Source organism: Argopecten irradians, chromosome 6 (genome assembly GCF_041381155.1).
Source record: "Argopecten irradians isolate NY chromosome 6, Ai_NY, whole genome shotgun sequence".
Classification (NCBI taxonomy): domain Eukaryota; kingdom Metazoa; phylum Mollusca; class Bivalvia; order Pectinida; family Pectinidae; genus Argopecten; species Argopecten irradians.
The window spans coordinates 4103001-4125565 of record NC_091139.1 but is presented as its reverse complement, the minus strand read 5'-3'; the positions used below and the strand labels follow the sequence as shown (position 1 = coordinate 4125565).

The 22565-nt window shown below is 35.0% G+C and overlaps 1 protein-coding gene across 6 annotated transcripts in view; it reads right to left on the bottom strand.

The window, feature by feature from the left end:
- Positions 1-5647: 5647 nt before the first annotated feature.
- The window catches only part of LOC138324751 (3',5'-cyclic-AMP phosphodiesterase 4C-like), a 267694-nt gene continuing 250776 nt past the window's right edge, over positions 5648-22565 (bottom strand). For all 6 annotated transcript variants that reach the window (XM_069269870.1, XM_069269872.1, XM_069269871.1 and 3 more), the window contains 8 exons: positions 13079-13287; positions 12840-12938; positions 12285-12449; positions 10266-10365; positions 9874-10028; positions 9362-9484; positions 8829-9011; positions 5648-8559 (listed from right to left, as the gene is read on the bottom strand). In XM_069269870.1, the coding sequence (XP_069125971.1) occupies positions 8266-8559; positions 8829-9011; positions 9362-9484; positions 9874-10028; positions 10266-10365; positions 12285-12449; positions 12840-12938; positions 13079-13287 (1328 nt within the window). In that variant the 3' untranslated portion in view covers positions 5648-8265. The remainder of the gene's footprint in view (positions 8560-8828; positions 9012-9361; positions 9485-9873; positions 10029-10265; positions 10366-12284; positions 12450-12839; positions 12939-13078; positions 13288-22565) is intronic.

Genomic DNA, 22565 nt, shown 5'->3' with positions numbered 1-22565 from the left:
AAGAAACCAAGGAATGTTAATCACAAAAACATTGAAACATTAAACACCAGCGCTATTCGACACGATTTTGTTCTTGTTTTGTTGCAGTACAAGGAAGTCCTGATAATCCAGAAATATGGAGCTACGAGCTACAGGAATGTCCTGGAGTGGAACATGTATCATTGATATCCTGCATAAGGAAGTCTGCTCAATTCTCCCAGAGTGCATTGCGGTTACCCTTCATTTATGAATGAAGGGTAACCGCAATGCTCTCTGGGAGAGATTGGAAGTCTGCTATTAGAAAACTGCTTACACTTCTTTTGTGTATCCAACTGAGGATGTTGTGCGGAGTATAAAACCAGTCAAGGGAATGCAAAATCTTAATGTCAACGTAGGGTAATGCTATGGTTTAGTAACTGATGAAGGTCTCTCGGTCACCATGCTGGAGAGAACAAATGTCTGAATACAAGAAAATATCTTCTTATTGCTTTTCGGTGAGAGTTCTATTCTGGACAATCATCTGTTCTGTAGAAAGCATTGTAAAAGGAAGCATACCAAATTCAGATTTAGGGAACCGATAGAATAAATATTACAACTAAATGCAAGCAAGATTTAAGACTAATTCATTGATTTTCACATGCCAGTTGATCCAGAGTCACCAAATGTCCTGGTCTAAAGACTAGAGTTATATCACAAAGTGACATTTGGCCAAAAGACTGTCAAGGCATCACCTGAAAACAAGAGGACTGAAGATTACACGAATTGGTCCAACTGGAAAGTTTAGAATAGTCACCAATTGTCATATTGTAACTAATGAAATCGACCAGTCCATTGGAAACAAGAGCTGTTAAGGATGCTCCCAACATTGACAACAAGACGAGTTTCTCTCACCAATTTTATAGTCTTTTTTGTGAATGACTGTGAAATGAATTTTATAAAAGAAAGTTGTCAACCGGTTGAAATTGGTATGATATCCCTGTTTTTACTTATGTACGTGGACGATACAGTGCTTATTGCAGAAAGTCCGCATGCTTTACAAACTATGTTGGATGCAATGTTTTTGTATAATAATGAATGGAAGCTTACACTTAATGTAGAAAAAACTAAAATTGTAGTTTTTAGAAATGGTGGTTTTGTAAGACAAGATGAAAAATGGTTTTACAACCATAAAGAAGTAGAAGTGATAGATGATTTTAACTATCTAGGTATGTTTTTTAATTATAATGGTAAAATTAACAAAACTCAACAACATGTAGCTGAAAAGGGCAGAAAAGCATATTTTGCATTATCAAATAAATTAAAAAGTCATAGTTTTAACACCGAAAATTATGTTCAGTATTTGACACTTACGTAAGTAGTGTATTAGGTTATGCATGTGAAGTATGGGGTTTTCATAGAGCACTTGAGGTTGAAAAAGTACATGTTAGTTTTTGTAAAAGAATTCTAGGCGTAGGTAAAAACACTTGTAACAATCTTGTATACTATGAGTTACATGTAGGTAGATTGCCTATGCATATTATCTGGAAAATGAAAATATTGAAATACTGGGTAAAACTTAAAGAAACCGATAATTGTATATTAAAAGCATGTTATGAGCAAAGAATATTAGATAATGATGATTGGATCATGAATGTACAAGCCGAACTGAATAAGCTAGGATTGGGGTATTTGTGGAATAGTATGTATGAGAGTAATATTGTATTTAAACTAATTGAACACAAATTTTATGATGTATGTACTCAAGAAATTTTATACAGGAAACAGAATTCCTCAAAAGGAATTTTATATCAACATCTAGTAGACAATTTTGGTTTACAATATTATTTAAAGAACCCCATTGAGCAAAAGTATAAAAACAGTATTACAATTATACAATTAAGTAGTCATAAGTTAAATATAGAAAGTGGTAGGTTTCAAAATGTAGCACTACCTAATAGAATCTGTACAGTTTGTAATACCAATGATATAGAAGATGAGTTTCACTTCATCCTTAAATGTCCTCTTTATACCCAACTACGAGTAAGATATCTGAAACCTTTTATTTTTATCATCCAAGTGTGTTCAAACTTGTTAAATTACTCAGTGTAAATAATGTTAAACTTTTAAATATTCTCTGAAAATTCTTAAAACTTGCCATTCCAGAAACGTTCTCAGTCTCTTGATACACCGTAACTGTATAGTATCTGATGTAAAATAATTGTGTGCTAATGTTTATGTTTTATTGTATACAATCACTCTCCTGTATGTTTGTGTTTTATTGTATACAATCACTCTCCTGTACTTAATACGCCGTAACTGTATAGCATCTGATGTATAATAATTGTGTGCTAATGTTTTATTGTATACAATCACTCTCCTGTACTTAATACACCGTAACTGTATAGTATCTGATGTATAATAATTGTGTACTAATGTTTGTGTTTTATTGTATACAATCACTCTCCTGTACTTAATACACCGTAACTGTATAGTATCTGATGTATAATAATTGTGTACTAATGTTTGTGTTTTATTGTATACAATCACTCTCCTGTACTTAATACGCCGTAACTGTATAGTATCTGATGTATAATAATTGTGTGCTAATGTTTGTGTTTTATTGTATACAATCACTCTCCTGTACTTAATACACCGTAACTGTATAGTATATGATGTATAATAATTGTTAACTGTATAGTATCTGATGTATAATAATTGTGTGCTAATGTTTGTGTTTTATTGTATACAATCACTCTCCTGTACTTAATACCTTAATACGCCGTAACTGTATAGCATCTGATGTATAATAATTGTGTGCTAATGTTTGTGTTTTATTGTATACAATCACTCTCCTGTACTTAATACACCGTAACTGTATAGCATCTGATGTATAATAATTGTGTGCTAATGTTTGTGTTTTATTGTAGAAACGTTCTCAGTCTCTTGATACACCGTAACTGTATAGTATCTGATGTAAAATAATTGTGTGCTAATGTTTATGTTTTATTGTATACAATCACTCTCCTGTACATGTTTAAATTATTCAATATGTATTAAAATTGTACTTTGTGTCTTATAAGCCGCAAGGCTTACGGAAATAAACAAATAGAAAATTGAATTGACGTAGTGGCAAAGAGTATATTATCATTGTGGTCAAAAAGTTCACATAAAATTAATTATATTGTATGAAAATTGAATGAATGAAGTAGCCTAGAGGTAGAAACAATAAACTGAACGTTAGGGTGCTTTATCAAGCCACATAAAATGAAAAGACAATATATTAAGTGACCGGTTGGGCTACTGTCAGCACTCACTGGGTAGCTGCGAGTTACTGCATATAATGATGTATTATGTTTAAAAGACCTGACCGCTTTCGTTTTCTTGCGAAAACTCCTCAGGGGTAACGAGTTGAGTGTGCATGAGCTCCCCTATATTTATCCTAAGGATAGCTGGTAACCTGGAGCCGTAGCCGGTAGCTAGTTTCCCGTTTTGGGTAGCCGAGGGCCGGTAACCGACAGAAAATGGACGGTTTCAGTCACCATGTGAGCCTGCCTCAAGCTGAATTACAATGTAAAAATTATATATGATATGGGAGTGTAATTACATTTATTTTGTGAATGAATCTTAGATATGTTTAAGCTGAATTTTGAATGTGTTTTAGCTTATTTTTGGATTTGTTTTAGCTGAATATTGGATATGTTTTTGCTGATTTTTTTTATGTGGATCTTTACAAAATGAGATCAAAGTTGTAATGCTATAAGAATTTGCACTTTCTGCCAGCCATTTGGGGATATTCCATTGAGTAACATGGTTTTTGGCTATGTCAGCTTATTTCTGGAGGATATAAGATGCACAATTCCACACAGTATAGTGTCAGTCATTCCTGTATAAATTATTGTGATTCTACATTACTCAAATCGAGAACTAGAGCCCATTTGAGAGGTTTTTTTTTTCATGGGAAGAATCATCGTCCTGCTTTTGGACATTCTTGCTCAGACGGCTATGCTTTAAGATAAGAACCCCAACCTAAGATGAAATGCCCTTTCAAGGACAAGAATCTTATTACCTATTACAAGGATTTTTTAAAGGACAAAAATGAAATCCCCAATTTTTGGAGCTTTTTACCAAAGATAAAAACAACATTTGTATGTTTAGATGGCATATATCGTGTTAAAACAAGATTATCTTAATTAATGACAAGTACCCTAATTTGTTTTGGTCTTGATGCTCAAAGTCCAGGGACCACACTCTAACTTTAGCATTGCCCAACACACTACACTTTAGTAGTTTTGTTGGAAGGCAAGAGCCAAAACCCAAATCTTAAATGTCTTTGCTTAGACCACAGGGACCTGGCACAATTTTTTCAACCAACAGTATACTATAATATATAATAGATTTGAAGAAAAATCCTTACGGACGAAATCTATAAGAAATAAAAAAAAATAACAACTGACTAGTGAGCGCTCATTAGTCAGGCGTTATTGTTTTTATTTCTTACTCTAATGTATATATGTATAGTGTTGGTGAAAAAAATACGTGCCAGGTCCCTGTGGCTTAGACATAATTGTAATTCTATATTTCAATGGTTTTGCCAATTTTACAGGTCAAAACAACAGTCCTCACTTGGAAGGTCCAAATCTTAAATGTCCTTGCTTAGAAAAAAGAACCATTTCTCTTTATTTTCATAGTTTTCCTCATTTACAGGCCAAAACCACAACCCTCACTTGGAGGGTCCAAATCTTAAATGACCTCGCTTTATTGGCACAATACAACACTATTACAAAAGAACTCTTTTAATAGAAGAAGTTCAGGTTCTGATATATTTGATGAATAAGACCTTTAATGAAGATCAAGGAACTTCATTTGAACAACCTTGATAGCCCTTCATCCCAGCATGCTGCAGGCCAAATACATGTATGAGTACCCTGGGACTTTCAGTCCTTGATAAGAAGTTTTTGAAGATTTTAGCCTTTTTGACCACTGTGACTTTAAATGAAGATCAAGGTAATTCATTTGAACAAACTTTGTAGCCCTTCATCAAGGCAGGTCATAGGTCCACTATCTGATCTCTAGGCCTCTTAATTATTCACAAGAAGTTGTTTGAATATTCTATCCTATTTTAACCCTGTGACCTTGAATGAAGATCAAGGTCATTCATTTGAACAATTTGGTAGTCCTTCATCCTATTATGCCGCAGGCTCAATATGTGTACCCTGGGCCTTTTAGTTCTTGAGAAGATTTTAGCCTTTTTGACCCCTGTGACGTTGAATGAAGGTCAAGGTCATAATTATGAACCAAACCCTGAGGCTTTTAATTATTGAGAAAATGTAATTTCAATGAAAAGTTTATGCACAGCTGATGGCAGGCACAGCTGATGGCAGACACCGCCTTCGGGTCAGATGACCTAAAAAAACACGTCTGTTTTTCAGGTAACGTTCACATCATATGTATTTGCATTTACAGGCCAAAACCACAGCCCTCATTTGGAAGGGCCAAATCTTAAATGACCTCGCTTTAATAGAACTGTTCTGTTTTTCCTGATTTGAAATTCACATCATATGGGTTTGTATTTACAAGTCAATTTACATTTCTCAATTTTTCGCAGATCAAATTTTCTCAATCATAGCAGTGTGTCGTGAAAATATGTCGGCGAAAATAACAATATTACGAAAAGACAAAACAGAGAAAGTTTTTTACTTTGAACTTATTCCACTTTATTCATAATAATATATATAATTCTTAATGTATAATATTTCCAGAAAATCTCAACAAGTATCTGTAATAACTTAGCCAATGATATAACAGTCAACTTAGTGTGTGTACATACAAAGCTATCTTCTCCAACTCCCTGATTTATAGACGCACATCAATCAATAGTACACATGTACTTATTTCTATGTCAATAGTCAATTAGAATCACTGGCAAGAAAATCTGACACATATAATTCTATTTTGTACCAATTATTTGCACTAATCCTAAAATATCTTGTAAATTTACCTGCATTAATGGACTGTTTTTCTTTCTTTTGTATTCAAACAATACAGCCTAATAAAGAAAGAAATTATGTTTTTTTCAATTGAGACATTTTAATTTGACAAACTTTTCAATATTTTTTTTTTCAATTACAAAGTTAATATATGTGAGAATTTTATTAGAATTTGATGAGATGATATCAGATTTTAATACAGCTATAACTAAATACTGATCTACAGTCAAACCTCTCAAAGTCTGTATCTCATATATATAATAATGTGCTAAATATTTAGATTTAGATATCTCAAGTATTCCAGATAAACACTGTTTATTTTTATTTCACTTTTGTAACTTACCATGTAAGTTTTACTTAGAAATTGCCAGAACCTTCAAGTTACCAAAGAAAGAGAAATAGAGGCTTGACTATACATCATGCAAATTTGTTTGATTATATTTGGTTGATAATTCATTTAAGAACGGTCTCCCCGATATGTTTTCGGAGGCTGTACATAGCATATTCCTGTTGGTTCTTAGAAGTGGAACCCTGGCCAATTTTTATAGTGCTATTTACTGAAACATACTGCTAAAACATCATTCAAATTAATGTTAATTTGAATAATGTTAAGATATAATAACTCAGAGCCATTAATTGTTTATCATACCTGGTATGATTTTTTTGAGATTTTACAACAGAGAATGTCAGTAATTAGAGAAGATAGGTTTGCTTGTATCTCACACACAGATGTTCTAGCCCTTTCAACCCTTAAGTCCAAAAGCATTCCCGATTTCCTACCGATGATTTGGGGATTCAGGGAAGATTATAGGCTACAAAATCACAGAGCTCTACAAAATCACAAAAAGCACGGCAGCTGGCCAATTATCATGAAAATTTAACAAATTTCATAATAATAATAATGTTGTAAATATTTCAACATTTAAATAAATGTTGGAACAAATTTAGTAATGAACCATGTAAGTCAATGAGTGTATTTTGTGTAAACTTGAAGAAAAAAATCTATAAGGAACAAATTGAATGTATAGAAAACAAATCTATATTCTAGTATGGAGTGCAGAAAATAACTGTTCATTGAATCTCTTGGTATTCAAATAATGATTCTACATGGAGGGATGTAGCTATCAATACTTGGCGTAAAAGAACACTCATTTATTAAAACTGCACGAGTATTGTTTATTTTTCCATTTGGTTTCCATGGAAACATATAGTCTTTAGTTCTGATATCACTTTTCACACGAAGCTATGAAATAAACTCCCGACAAGTAATCGTCACTTTGAAAGTGTGCGTGCCAGATAGTTTGACAGGCAAGCCCTGAATTGTTCACAAACATATATTTTGACAAATTCCTTAGCAACCACCGACTTTAAAGTTTATATGGCTGTCAGTATAACTATGAATAGGAAAATCACACAAAAAGTTTACAACCCTTCAAGGTATAACATCCAGAATCGTGCACTAGGACCGGCCTAACGACAATTTGGAGCAGTTTACCACTACGAACACTTCCTAGCGTGGTTTTATAGGAAGGCTGGCTACAGATATGCGAACACTTGTAAATGCATGCTCATGAAATCCTGCTTCTCCAGTGGAAATGTTACTTTACAGCTTAAGCACATTCAAACAGACATTTCTCAAGAGCAAAACACAAATCCCTCATCGTCCACAACTTCCAATATTGCGTCCAAAAATGCGAGATGTCCACTTCGTAATTTTTTTCAGAGGTAAGTTTCAAAATCCAAACCAGCAGATAAGACTCCATCATGAATTCGACCTGAACATATCGTTTCGGTTCATCGATTTACTCATGCATGTCACACACATAAATACCCTGGGGAGTATAATATCAAATGGCACAGCCGTAGTGTTACTATGGTGACACACTGGGACATGACCTTGAGTGTGGACTCAAGGTTAAATAACATATATAACAATGTCTTGGCACCGAGATTCATTCAGGTTTCAGCACTCTGTTTCTTAAAACAAGAAAATCTTAAATAAAATCAACAACGGAGTGAGATCTAATGTATGTTCCAAACAAACATGTAGACTGTTGTTTTGTTTCGTGATTACTGTCACGGTTGGACATCGGAAGCGTTGGGGACCCGCCGGGACAAAATGGCAGTTGGCATTTTGTATGAACAGTCCAGACAAGTCGACAGACGAGGAATAAACATGCATCCTCGGGATGAAGACTATATCTCCAGCGGAGAGTGGAGCGTGCTGACAAATTCACCCGAACAAGCTATCAATACTTGTCGGATCAATCAGCCATTTTATCACAAGATGAATGTTGTTGTCACGGTAACACATATTGTCTCATTTTGGAGTAGCTCCAGCGTTTGAACTACTGGGGAATTTTATTGTCACTGGCGTATCACCGTCTGACTCCTGACTCAAAGCATCTCGGTCTTCCTCTAGATCAAACTGGAAGCGCGTCTCCTCCTCCTTATCGCGAGAGGAACAGAAACTTGACGACGGACTGATCGGAATCATCCGCATGTACCAATCACGGTTGTCCTCCAATGTGTCTAGGATTTCTTGAGCGTCTGGAAACACGAGGTCGGCCCAGGTTTCCCACAACGGGTGGACAATGTAGTCTATGAAGCTCACCTATTGAAAAAAAAAATATTAAAATTTAAAATCAAGAAGTATTATATATTTATTTATGTTTGAAAAAATTAAAATAAAAATCGGTATAAAATTTACTATACATCCATTTCAAATAGAATATTATTGTTTCTTCAACTACAGTTACTTCCCTTTGTATGACATGACCGAACTATAGGCAAGATCACATCATGTATAAAAATCTTATTTCCAATTTCTTTTAATCTTATTCTTCTTGGTGTGGGGAGGGACACCTGACAGGATCAACATACCTGTGTTTTCTCTATGGTAGCTGTATGTCGATCACACATCGGACTGATGTCCAGCCCTTTCTCTCGCTCAAGGTCACCTTGGAGGAAGAACTCCTGCATGATACGGTCCACCCACATCTTGTACATTTGTAGAGGTTTGGTGGGGTTACTGAGGTCAGAGCAGTGAACCATGTTTTGTAACACCTGTAAACAAACAACAAAACAAAGATGAATTAACCCACATGTCTAACATTTCAATTAACATTTTGACATATTAATTAACAATTTAAAAATTAATTCCCTTCACATGTTGTAGTCCAAGCCTGGTTCATGTTGATTATATTAATATCAGTCAAAGTGCTCTTTAAATAAATGCCAAGAAAATGTGTAGTATTTTGGTAACCATTTTAGAATAATTTATTTCCATGCATATCAACCTTACAATGTGTCAAAAGATCTATCTGTTCCATTTTTCCATTCTGAAAAAATTGTTACCTCCCCTTGCTTGTAACTACTATGTCACTATCTCCTAAAATCTTGGTTGCCATAGTTACCTGTATTCTGTCAGAGTAGTTGTCCAGTAAGAGAACACCCGAGCCGGCCACCTTCTTCGTTTCCACCATTGTTTTTAAGTCAGCCAGTAGACTCATATGTTTGGACATATCAGTGGCCAAAACCTGTAAGGAAACAGCGGTAAAATATACTTGCCTGTCTGTGGTAGTTATAAGTATCAATGATTAAATGATCATGGTCAAGATCCAAATCCTCAGAAATCACCAATATTAGACCCCCCCCCCCCCCCAGTCACCTCCCCAACATGTCTATCCTGTTATGGTCTATGGAGCCAGTTCCTTCATACTCTTTGATTTTTTATGAAAAAATTAAAATAATACTATAGAATGACCTTGGTAAATCTGGTACCAGAAAATCAATAAATTGAATATGTTCCTAATGCTTGGCATTTTGGGACAATAATATTGCGAAAGAATCAAAGATTAGATTATTAAATGCCTTGTAAACTGAATTCCCCACAATACTGCGGATTTGAGCCGAGACAGACACTTACCATGTCTATGACCATTTTACGTAGGGTTTGTCGCTGCTTGCCAGTTAAGTTAAAGAGAATGTCACAGTTTTCTTCCTGCAGGAGTTTGAATGCCACTGCCAAGTGGTGGTTTTCCAGGACAGATTCATCGTTGTACATGAGGGCAAGTTCTGAACCTACAAAATCAGAAAGGGGCACATGAGGGCAAGTTCTGAGCCTACAAAATCACAAAATATGTACATGAAAGTGAGTTCGCAACCTACAGAATTATAGAGTGTGTACGTAAGAGAAATTAATTTCTGAATAATGAACTTACATAATGTAAGTTCACGAGAGCAAGATAGGAACCTGGAAAGTTTCGACTCCATAGAATAATTAGAATAAGTTCTTATACTATGATATATATTACTTACTAGTGTTTACAAGGTATTGGTTCGTTAAACCAGGATGATCCACATCATGCATTGCACAAGCAAATATGGCTGCAAGGACCTCTAAGTCTGTGAACACATTCTGTAATGTAAAAAAAAAATGCTGATCAGTAAAAAACAAAGCTGATCAGAAAAAAACACTGGTCAGCAAAAACCAACGCTGATCAGTAAAAACCAACGCTGGTCTGTAAAAAAACAACACTGTGTTCATCAGATAACACTTCCCTGAACCTATATATCAGTAATACAATACATTAGTGACGTCTACAGTGGCATAAGGATTTATGATTTTTGTGACATTTGGATAATTATTTGTTGAAATAATTATAATCATGATAATTTAATGTATATCGACATCTTTTGCTTTTTCATTAACCGCTGGTGCAGATTTCAGGCATGTGATTCATATCAGACAAAACCAGAACTATTTATGTAATTTATGCTAATTAATAAATAATTGACCATCCATCCAATTAATTAAGCAAAAAACCGAATTCCCTAGCGTTTCCTTTTATCAATCAACCATGTGGTAAGTAAGTATGACAGCTGAAGCCAAACAATGCACTGCACATATAAAACAATGGGATTTTAATTAGATTTGGTTTATTAATAATTTTTTAAATATTTATTTTAATTAATTTTCCTACAAATCCAATTAATGTCGTTAAAACGCCTGAAACTTATAATGGATTGGAGGGGGGGGGGGAGGGAAACTATAGGGGAGGGCTGAGAGAAAGGGGCTGACTCAGGGAGGGGGTGGGGATATACTGTATATATATAAGTTCTGCTATTAAAACATTTTTATTTTATAATAATACTTTATTAATCAAGCTTGAGAATAAGAGTTTGACAAGATCTGTTTTACTAATACTAAGATATGAGGACCTATCCGCCCCATTCTAGTTGTTGTCCCAGTAATGAGACAGGCCGTATTAGGACCCTTATCATTATACCATTAAGTAAATTGAACACTTTAGCCCTAGTAGCGATACGTCTTGTACCGAATGACCCCCACCTATCCTCGGATTACCAGTCGTTATATGGGGTAAGGATGATCGAGCGTGAGGGATTAGAAGGATGACGACAGACGATGTAAATATACCTACACATCAAATTGTTAATTTACATTATACAAGGGATGAAATCCTCCGCTAAATTCACTGGAGTTTTTTATCCCTCGTTATTTGGTTCAAGTATTTTCCAGCCTATTACGATCTGATCTGACGTCATTACACTCTGAGACTGACTACTCTTAACACGGTCTTGGTAGGTCTTCTGCCAATTAATGCCTTTTTTATCAGTTTTCTCCGTAATCTGTTGACCAAGCATGGCAAGTATGGTGTAAGCTTACTTCCCCATATATTGATAATGGAATCACCCATTTTTGTGTTAAGGATTATACCAATGTGTGGAACAGGTGTCAAAGATCTAGGCCATTTGCTACGTAGAGAGTTAAACAGAGCGACTTCGTCATCTTGGAACCAGAAATGGGTGTGGAAGTCGTGTCTTACGTAGTTGTTGATAATTTGGGTGTAACACCATTTAAGTAAAATAAAGACGTGAATATTTTGATCTGTACAATAAGAGAACATGTCCGTGATCACGTATTTCTACAAATCAAAACAAAAGTACATCTAGGAATTATCATTCATAAAACCTACTATTTCGCCAAACTCTGTTTTATCAGTTGGGAACCCATCACCCTGCCAACTGAGCTCCACATTCTCTGATATTTTATCTCCTGTGTGACGATCCAATGCTATGATTTTAGGTGTTTTTAGGATATCTTTTTAACTTAAAAAAAGGGCAACAAAAATTTCAAGATTTTATGTTGACAATATTCTGACCCGAGGTAAAATAACAATTTTTTTCATCATGTTGGGTTGCTAACATTTTTTATTTTTTTTTTCTAGATAAAAATAAATGCTTGTTTGTTTGTTTTCTTTGATACTATGTTTTAACCTGTTTTTAGTGTAAAATATTTTCAACTTTCTTGCTTACCTCGAGAGCTTGAGATGATAGAAGGACATGCGTCGACTGCACAACATCTGCTGCATGCATGGAATTATGGTACGGGACATCGGTATGGTAGTGATCCTCCAGGTGCATTAAATATGTGACTAGAGTTGTGTTTGGGATCTGAAACGTTTTCATTAAATTTCGTTCCTGCAAAAAATGCAAATACATTTGAATAAGAATTATTCGGTATATCAAACAGAGAGTGGTAGTTATGATGAATAACTTTTGTTTTCAAGTTCAGAGACGAAAAGATTTATTCAAAAATTCATTTGAACTTGAATTATTCAGTTCACCCCTAAAATTTCATAATGGATTGGACTAGCTTCTGAGTTAGAAGAGTCTAAATGTGTCTTCAGGGCTGAATAAGTTCATAGCTGATTTCTTAATACTGGTTTTGAACATTAATTTTAAATTCTATCTGATTAATCAATGAGTGATAATATATTATTTTTATAAGAAATTTTAAACCTGAGCAGATGTAATTCTGAATGATTCCACTAACAATTTTAACAGGAAATTACTAACGAGATAACTTACCTGGAATATCATGTAGGTAACACAGGTTAGAGGTTGCTTGTTAGATAATTCTGCTATTTTGAAAAGGTCAATTCCCCATTTATTTATGTCTTCTAGATACTGAAAAAAAACCCAACAACAACATTTAAAATCATCATTTTGTACCAATAGGAGGCAGCATGTTAACTTTAAATCATTTGAAGTATAATACATTTGTAATTCAACATGAAGAATCGACAAGATTTCAAATAAACATTTACCTGACTGAGATCCTCTGGATGAGTCGTCTCCACACCAAACTTCGGTACAATTCCTGTGAAACTGTTGGCATGTTTTAATTTGCGAACACCTGTAATTTTTGTCATTGGCCTTCGTTCGGAGTCGGGCGTAACCTCCTTTTCCTCTCGAATCGGCTGGTCTTTGTGGTCTTCTACTTTAAACGTCGGTAAGTCCAGCTCCTGTTGTTTATCTGTAAGCATCAGAAAAAACAACCATACAATAAATGTGGAAAAAATCAACAACAACTCTCGCCTCTAAAGATTCCTGGCCTCGCTCCTGACGGGAAGTCCCATATTACGGACTTCATTCAGCGATCACTTTCATCACTAATTTACAATCAACCCTTGAATTAGCGTACAACATCTCTTCCTGCCTTCTGTAATTACCCACACATTAACCTACATCAGTAGATGTCCGGGTAACCAGTATCCTGGTGTAGTATACATATACTTAGATTCCTGTTGTAGTGTGCATCATCAATTTCCAGGATTTAAGTGTGTAATACGCCTACTACAATATATACACTTTATACAAAATTTGATTCCCTGTATATTTTAATAAAATAAACTTTTTGAATTAAAATGCACATATCAAATTCAGTTTAATCTAAATATGGTGTTCTTAAGCTTTTTTTGGTTGTCTAAGTATTCTTTGTTTTTCAATCAGAATAAATTGATGACCTACTAAATAAATGTTCATGCATTTGTCTCCTGTGCTTCATGGGATAAGTATGTAAGTATAAATAATCTTAACCCACTCACCCCCTGAAAACACACTTGGACTCTACTACTTCTATAACTAGAACAGTTCATTATGAAATAACAGGGTTGAATGGATTAAATTGATACATTGATCCATATATATTAGTTCATAAAAATTTAGGTATGTAAAGTATGAAATAAAATTTATGCCGTGTAGCTATAATTCATTACGGAGATCCGTGGTCTATATATCATGGTGAAAGATACAGAACACATCAAAAACTATATATCTCAGTGTGAGGTGTCATTTAAGACCGATACATCACTGAGACAATTAGCGGCTTTGTGTGTTAATTGATCTAACCACCGTATGCTTGATCAGTTCACACTCAAACCTAGACCTCTAATCTAGTACATGTCCAAGCCATTCTCAATTTTTCATAAATCAATAAAATTTTAAATGTCACATGACAAAAAACAAAGGTGAATACTTATGATATACATACGTGCTGAATACCATGATTCGGCTGAAATAGTTTTGCTATGAATGACGTCAGTATCCAACAAATCTGATAAATGTACTTAGAGTGATCACTATTTTTTTTTCGCAGTGTCATTTAGGATAATGACAGATGGGATTAAATTCTTGTGTCACATCTCTGTCACAAAACTAGATCAGTTGACGGACCAAGAGATCCACTCGTATTATAACCCATTCGTCATGATTCATTATCTACAGGTAAAGAATTCAGGTTTTACATAAGAACCTGATGACACTAAAGAGATACCAATCGCCACATTGTCCTCTGTTCAACTGACGACAAAAATGGATAGGTTGACAATTATTTTCATTCCTGTTAAGGACTTGTTCAGTGCCGATAAAGACCTTATAGAAGAACTTGATGACACCAAAGACGTGTCAAAGGTTCATTCTACTCCACAGAACCCCAGATGGAGATTTCATTACTGACAAATTACAGATATTGGAAGCCTTGTCCGATACATTTCCCTTCATCTGCTTTGAGGAGACATAATCTAAGGTCAGGAAGAATCTGCCCGTGGCGGATGTCCCGATTGGTTCGAGCCAAGCCCGGCCCAATCGGGTGGAGATGAGGCGTGAAAGTGACTTTATAGAGGTTGTGTAATTACATACTTAAATAGCTAACTTGTTGTTTTATATGCCTTCAAACTACTCACACATTGGCTCAAAGCTTTGTTAGCTTGATGACAAATAAATAAATGTAAAATTTATTCTGTCAAATTTTTCGGAACATTGGAATCAGCCATCAAGACCTTCCTGAGATATTCACAGACTAATATCTCAAGTAAACAATTCTTATAAAGTAAACAAACTTATGAAATGTGACTTGCATTTTTTCTTTTTGATAAACAACAGAAAATGTAAGCTGATTAGAGCGGTGATTTAAAGCGTATAATGACATGGTAATTACCGCAGGAGTGTTGTTAGTACCAACAGTTCCTTCATACCTAATGTTTATAGATTTCACATCCAGGTAAAAATTATTTGATCTTCCTAAAGATACAATTAACACATTTTGTTTGTTTTAGTTGAAAGAATTATATAAACAATGACAGTTTTTACAAATCTCAGCACAATTATTAACATCAAATTTTCATCAGATTGATTCACTAGTAAAAATAATTTTTTCATGAATGTAAAAATCAGATGTTACATAAGTTTATTTTTCCTCATGAAAGGTTCTCTGTTTCCGATATCTGACTGTATATATGTCTGGTATAAATTGATGATGACACCGACATTTGCTTTAAATATATTTATTTTGGTTGTCAGTGTGGCTATAAACATCGTTTAAAATAACCTTAGCTACTGGTTAGCGAAGATGCTACTGATTAAGTCAATGCTTTTCCTGTCTTAATTCTAGTTTAACTGATGTTATTTTTACTTCCTAGCCTATATCTGCACTGACCTATTTATCCATCTTTTTGTCCTATTTGTCTGTTTGCTTGTTGTATTCGTTTTTGCATTTTGTCCGATGTCTCCCCCGTCCTATTTGTTTATCTCCTCCTTTGTTCTATTTATCTGTCTTTTTTGTATTATTTATTTAATCAATTTGTCCTGTTTGTCTCTCTCCTTTGTCCTATTTGCCTCACTTCCTTTGTCCTACATCCTACCCCTGTCCTATTTGCCTCCCTACTTTGTCCTTCATCCTACCCCTGTCCAATTTGCCTCCCTCCTTTGTCCTACATCCTACCCCTGTCATTGCTATTTCTGTCCTATTTGCCTCACTCATTTGTCCTACATCCTACCCCCTGTCCTATTTGCCTCCCTACTTAGTCATACATCCTACCCTCTGTCCTATTTGTCACCCTCCTTGGTCCTTGATCCTGTCCCCCCTGTCCTATTTGTCTCCCTCCTTTGTCCTACATCCTATCCCCCTGTCCTATATGTCTCCCTCTTCTGTCCTATACCCTACCTCCTGTAGGAGCCACACAGTACAGTACCTTATGCTCCCTGTAATATATATCCTACACCATTATCTCTTATATGTAATCTCCCATCATAGCCTTGTAACCTTACGGCACAATGTAGAGCTTTCAAACATCAACTTATACGCTAATGGCAAATTAGCTGAATGTAAAGTTCATTCTGAGACTGGCAAGAGAAGAAAAAACGTGAAATTATGCAGTTTAAATGTATACCAAGATAACCCATTTCTTCTAAGTGAAAATATGTTGGCATTTTGCCTCAATGGAAACACCATATCTTCTGAATGAAATCTCCTAGCTATCTCCTGTGCGCTGTCAAAATCAACTCACAGACACTCAACCTATCTGAATTACAGAGGTGAAATGTGGAAGGAACGGTAAAAGGATAGACAGAGACTTAGGAGATTTCTGTTGGTATCCTCTTGTCAAAATAAAATGATAGAGTAGGCGTTCTGAACAGGAATTAATTGGTTTCTGCTGTTTGTAATTTCAAGTCGTCATAGCAACTAGATGTAATCATGACAACAATAATTCATTTCTAAATTTGATTTTTCAGATTAAAAATATCATATAATAATATTGCCATGATTTTAAATTTTTTTCATAATAACTTTGTGATTATATTTAAGCACTGAACTGCATTAAATTGGCAATTATGGGAGCATGAATGCCAATTGGACATTGGCAAATATTATGCAAAAATATCAAGGTTATTATAGTTCGCTGTAGCCCTAGGATTCTGATGACCTGCGGTGCTAGAATCTCTTATCACAGATTAATGGATCTGTTAATGGGCCATCAACTGACTTATAATGCACATGGTTGGCAGGACAGCCGACTAATGCAGTCATTAAAACGGGACGTGTCAAACTTAACACAGACTGCACATATCTGTCATTTACATCAGCACTGAGAAATATCACATAAACGTCAACAATTAACACAGGTACAGTCATCATATTACATCTATCATACATGTCTCACCTGCCAAAATACATTCTATTGCAAATGTAATATACTACACTTCCTGCAACAGCGAACTTGCGACCTATGACCTCCTACAACCTTTTCCATAACAACAACCACAAGCCCCTACCTGTGGCAAAGGTATGCCATTAGGAGCGTTGGCCATTGAGGAAAGTAATTTCACGCTAATTTCCTAGCAATAAACAACAGGAAAAGACGATTTACTCTGCTAATGCCGTCTGATAGAGGGGGGCCGACGGCCTTCCACCAGCCCGAGCCCCCTCACCTACCCTACAGGGGGCTATTTTTAGCAACACCTTTTCGCCCTCCTCTCTAATGAATACAAGTAAGGAATTTACTTGAGAGTGCTTAGAATCCAATGAGTTGCCAAAGCAAACATGGATGCTCCAGAATGAATGTGGAATTACACTTCGTGTGAATGTCAGACAGATTCCAGCTCTGGCTAGAAATCGGTGAGATATAAGCCAGGGTTTATTCACAAATAAAGAATCACAAACATATATAGGGCCGTCAGTATTTGTATATAAACCACATATGTTTTTCTACAAGAGCAGGTGCTTGTTATCATTAAGGCTCGGGATGCATGGGTAGATTTTGTTATTCTTAAAGAGTATGCAGCACCCGAACAAACAACAGATGATGCAACCCCAATTTCTGGAAACAAACTATATTAAAAATCAAATTTTGACTTCAAATATATAGGAACACTAGATTTTAACTAAAGTCATAGCTTTTGGCCCCAAGAAATTGGGGCTAATGATCTGTTGCAATAATGCAATCTCAATATACATAACAAATGGGTATTCTTCAGGTTTTTTCCCCTGCTCAATCCAAGTACAATTATTTTTGTGCATTGTTTTAGTTAATCATAATGATTACCTTGAACAATGAGCAAAGAAATTTCAACAACATTTAAAAATCACCAAATATCTCAAATATCTGGTAAATATAGTATTTTGTATTTACAAATAGTGATACAAATTTTGGAACCTCAATCTGTGTTATTTATGAAATTATTTTTTGTTCTGTTTTTTTTTTTTTCTCCAAGGAAAAATCAGATTAAAGTAATAACGTTTCTTATAACCTTAAGAAAAAAAAAATGCATTTATTTTCATATACTTTTTGCAGATGATTTTGAATTTCCAATAAAATTTCAATATTGATACAATCGATCATACACTTACAGCGCCATCTTCGACACACTGGTGAGCACGGTGTTCGTACACTCGTGTCAGAGGACAAGATTCGACCGTTCACATGATGGTTGGGGCCTGTCTGGTCCCCGATGTGGAATGGCGGTACATTGACACCTAGAGCGACCATCGACGACATATGGACCATTCTGTGGCTCAGACAGTTCCAAGGTTTCAAAGTTAATTTTTAAAAAGATTCAAATCACCTCAGTAATGGTTGATAATGTCAGTTCCTGAAGAACACTTTATCGAAGTCAGTGTTTAACATCACTACTGATGCTTTAAAAGTATCTGAAGTAGTTTCATTCACAAAATTGGATTTTCCTGAATCCTGTGTCCACTAACAGTAATGTAACAGAAAAATTGATAATCCTTTTTTCCTGTTTCACAATAAATGATGATAAGTTAGTATGAACACAACATTTGTGATAAATTCGTCACAATTCACAAAATCAAATAAAACCCCAGAAAATTGTTCCTAATTCCAGTTATTTCGTTGTACGATTCTTCGCTGGCTTCCTATATTATGAGAGACATTTCCTTGTTTCTCCCCGGTTATGTGTATAATGTATTAATATTTATATGACAGCGTGACAACTGAGGTCAGCTAGACTCGCCATACAATCATTAATCCACGGAGTCTGTGCGTTTCATTATTGTCACAAACAGCGAAAACAAAACCGAGACTTGGCTAATCTGCTTGTCAAGTATGTAAATAAACAGACTTAATTATCAACGATAAATTTCCCAAAACAGAAATCTGTAAGTCCAACAATAAACATCCTGTATGATTGACACAATATAAAACTATTACAACTCAAACATCCTTCCAAGGTAGAGAGTTTTACATCAAATCACAGACAGTCATATCTGCTGGAGTAAGAGTGGTGCAGAAATGTGTGCTAGCTAGGTCTCACTCTGGCAAACTATGAATGGAGCGAGCTGTGAACGCTGAAGTTTGTACAGCTCTCAAGGTGTATTGGATGGTAGTATTGTTTTTACACACTTCTGCACATGCCCAGAACTCAAGTGGCTTAGAATGGTGTATAACCATCAACAGTATAAGTATGTTTTGGGCATGTTACATACTTAACATAGGGCAGACTGCAACCACATAAACACATGTCGGTTTGTTCAATGTGGCTTTGACTGAAAAGATTTTCATTATTAAAATGAAAAACAAAGAGAGAATAAATCAAACAAAGAATGAAGAGAGAATAAATCTTAACAAAAAATGAAGAGGGAATGAGTCCAACAAAAAACAAAGAAAGAAATTACATCCATATTTTTCTTCCACAATAGGAGCTATAAATTTCCATTGATCCTTTTATCAAATACAGCAGATCGAGTTTAGAAATTCTTTTAATCAATTTTTGAACCCTTGCACCATCATTCTTAGCTATTTTTTAACCATTTGAAATGATATCTATAATAGCTATCATTCCTTTTGATTTATTCTAAAAAAGAATGTTGTGAAACATTACAAGTGACCGTCTGCTTCATATCTCGCTATAAGTACAGACGTGGAGAATGTCAGTACGCTGACCTTTGACAATGTCTAGTAGAAATAAAGCTGTTAAGAAACCTGTTGATGAACTCTTCATGATACCAAACAATTGAAACGTGTGAGAAAAACACCTCTGTATTTGAAACGTGTTTTTCTTTGTTTGCTCGAGAAATAATTTTTTTTTTTAATTTTTGTTTCAATAAACACGTGTCTAAATGTGATGTTTTATAGCCATATATTAAAACAAACATTATCATTTGTAATCAAATAAACATTATCCTATCAGGAATATCAAAATTAAACTTTTTTTTATATAAAGTAAGGATAAAAGTATATCGCTAAAGCCTCAGCCATGTGGAGACCTTTCAGTCTAAATAACAACCATGACGCTTTTAAAAATAAAACAATACCTATGATGTGTATGACGATGTTTGGCGGAGTTCATTCAGGTTTAATTTATTAAAACGTCAGCGGCATGCAAGCACGATCTAAACCAACATTGGGGAATAAGATAGGTACAGCACCGAACTTCAAAGGATTAAATATGAATTTGAAGATCAAATTTGTTAATTGAGACGACATTAGGTTTATAGTACAATTTAGGTGCAATGGTGTACATTGTGTTTGCTCCAGACAAGGGAACAGCATCTAAATTGATTTATCTTAAATAAAATTATATATAAAATGAATAAAATAGGAAAAAATGTATCATGTTGTTTGACGTGAGCAAAATAATGCAATTTGGGTGATTGTGTGAATGTTGTAATTAACAGTCTGTTCCACTGAGCATTGGTGCACCCTGTACACTATAGCATGCTGAGTTCAAACTGGTATGGAATTCTCTTCTACAACCTCACAAAATCTACACAAAAGTTGAAAGGCTAAGTTTGGGATTTGGTGCTTTGTTCAACCCAGAATTCAAACCATTAACACTTTATAACAGAAAACCTAGCCTCATGCCAAGAACATGGAAAACGGTCTGTTACATATGCACTTAATGAGGCTTACCTTCTACAGCACACATTATTGAGATACAGTCAAACCTGTCTTAGCAATCACCTTGGTTTAAGGACCACTTGCTTCATAAGACCTTTTGGAATCCCAAAGGGCCAATATCATCACAATTTAACCTGTGTATAAAGATCACTTGGCTGTGATGAACATTTTTTCTTTTATCTACGGAAGCCAGGTTTTTACATATATGTGGTAACGAATTTCTCCATCAACTACAATTCACCAGTTTCTAAATCGTTATTGTAATCGGTGAATAAATTTTAAAAATTTACCTCTATACTCTGAAGGAGAAATAGCATATTGTAAGTACATACCTTCTGATATCTTACAGTGTAAAACATCGGCTAGTCTGTCAATTGTTTGTCCATACAGCAACATGGCTACACTACAACTGGTGTAGATTCAAACTTCACATGACAAACATTCAAACATATCGAAATAAAACTTTATTGACTGTGTAACATAAAGTGGGTGGCACCAATTCATATTAAGTCAATAACCCTGAGGAATGAAGTTCAACTGCCGTTGTGACAACGGCCGCAGAACACATTTCAATGTCTATGTCAACTACAGTTAACTGCCGTTGTGACCAAGAATGGTGAATTGGTTAGATTCTAATGAATCGTGACCGAGTCGTGTCCGATATTACTGCAGCGGACGTTCTCTTGATTTGGTATTATATCTAAGATCACGGAGGCTGTATTTGGACAAAAGAACACCTACATTAGGTCTATGAAGTCAAAGAGAGGCTGGCTAAAACCGTGGAGAGTTCGCCCGAATAAGGAGCAAAAAATCAATGACAATCAGAACTTCATGTGCCGATGTATAATTTTATTGCAATCATAAAAGGTCAGGAACATCAAGACTTGTCAAATAAAGAGATTTATAATCTAAAGATTATGTATCTATCTACTGATATTTTAAGAATTTTTCTTTTTTTAAGAATTCTGAAACAAGCTATGTATGCTAACCATGCTTTTAGTACTGACAATGGCGATGAAATATACATAGGCTTCACACTACTACCTATACTATGTACATCCTGTCAGGTAGACCACTAACTGGCCAAAATGGTCCTAATGGTCAGTCACCTTTGACGACTATCCTGTAAGAACTACCGTGCTGGTCAATCACCTTGGTTAAACAACTCGGCACTGCCTCTAGTAACGTAACCAGTATTAGCAGGTCTGATGTCACTGACCAATAGAACATACAGGCTTGTATCCCCTGGTAAGATTTATCTTTTGAGATACGCTCATCTATCATCAAAAGTCGACCCGTCAAAATATCGTACCAGTAACGATTTCTAACTGTCAGTTCATGTTTTTGTTAGAGTAACAATAATATATCTTTTTCTGAAAATCGTGCTCAGTGAATTATTTTCTGTTCATGTTGGTATACTTTTGTTAGTTATTTTATACTTTAGTTTCACACATTTACGCTCTCTAGTTACATAATATCTAGGTAAACGTTATTGATTAGCAGATCTGATACTGAATCTAAGATCTGTCTTGTTAAGGAAAGAACACCATACATGTAGTGAATTAGGATTATTGAGAATTGGAAGCCGACAACAATTAAGCATTAATTAGCCCCT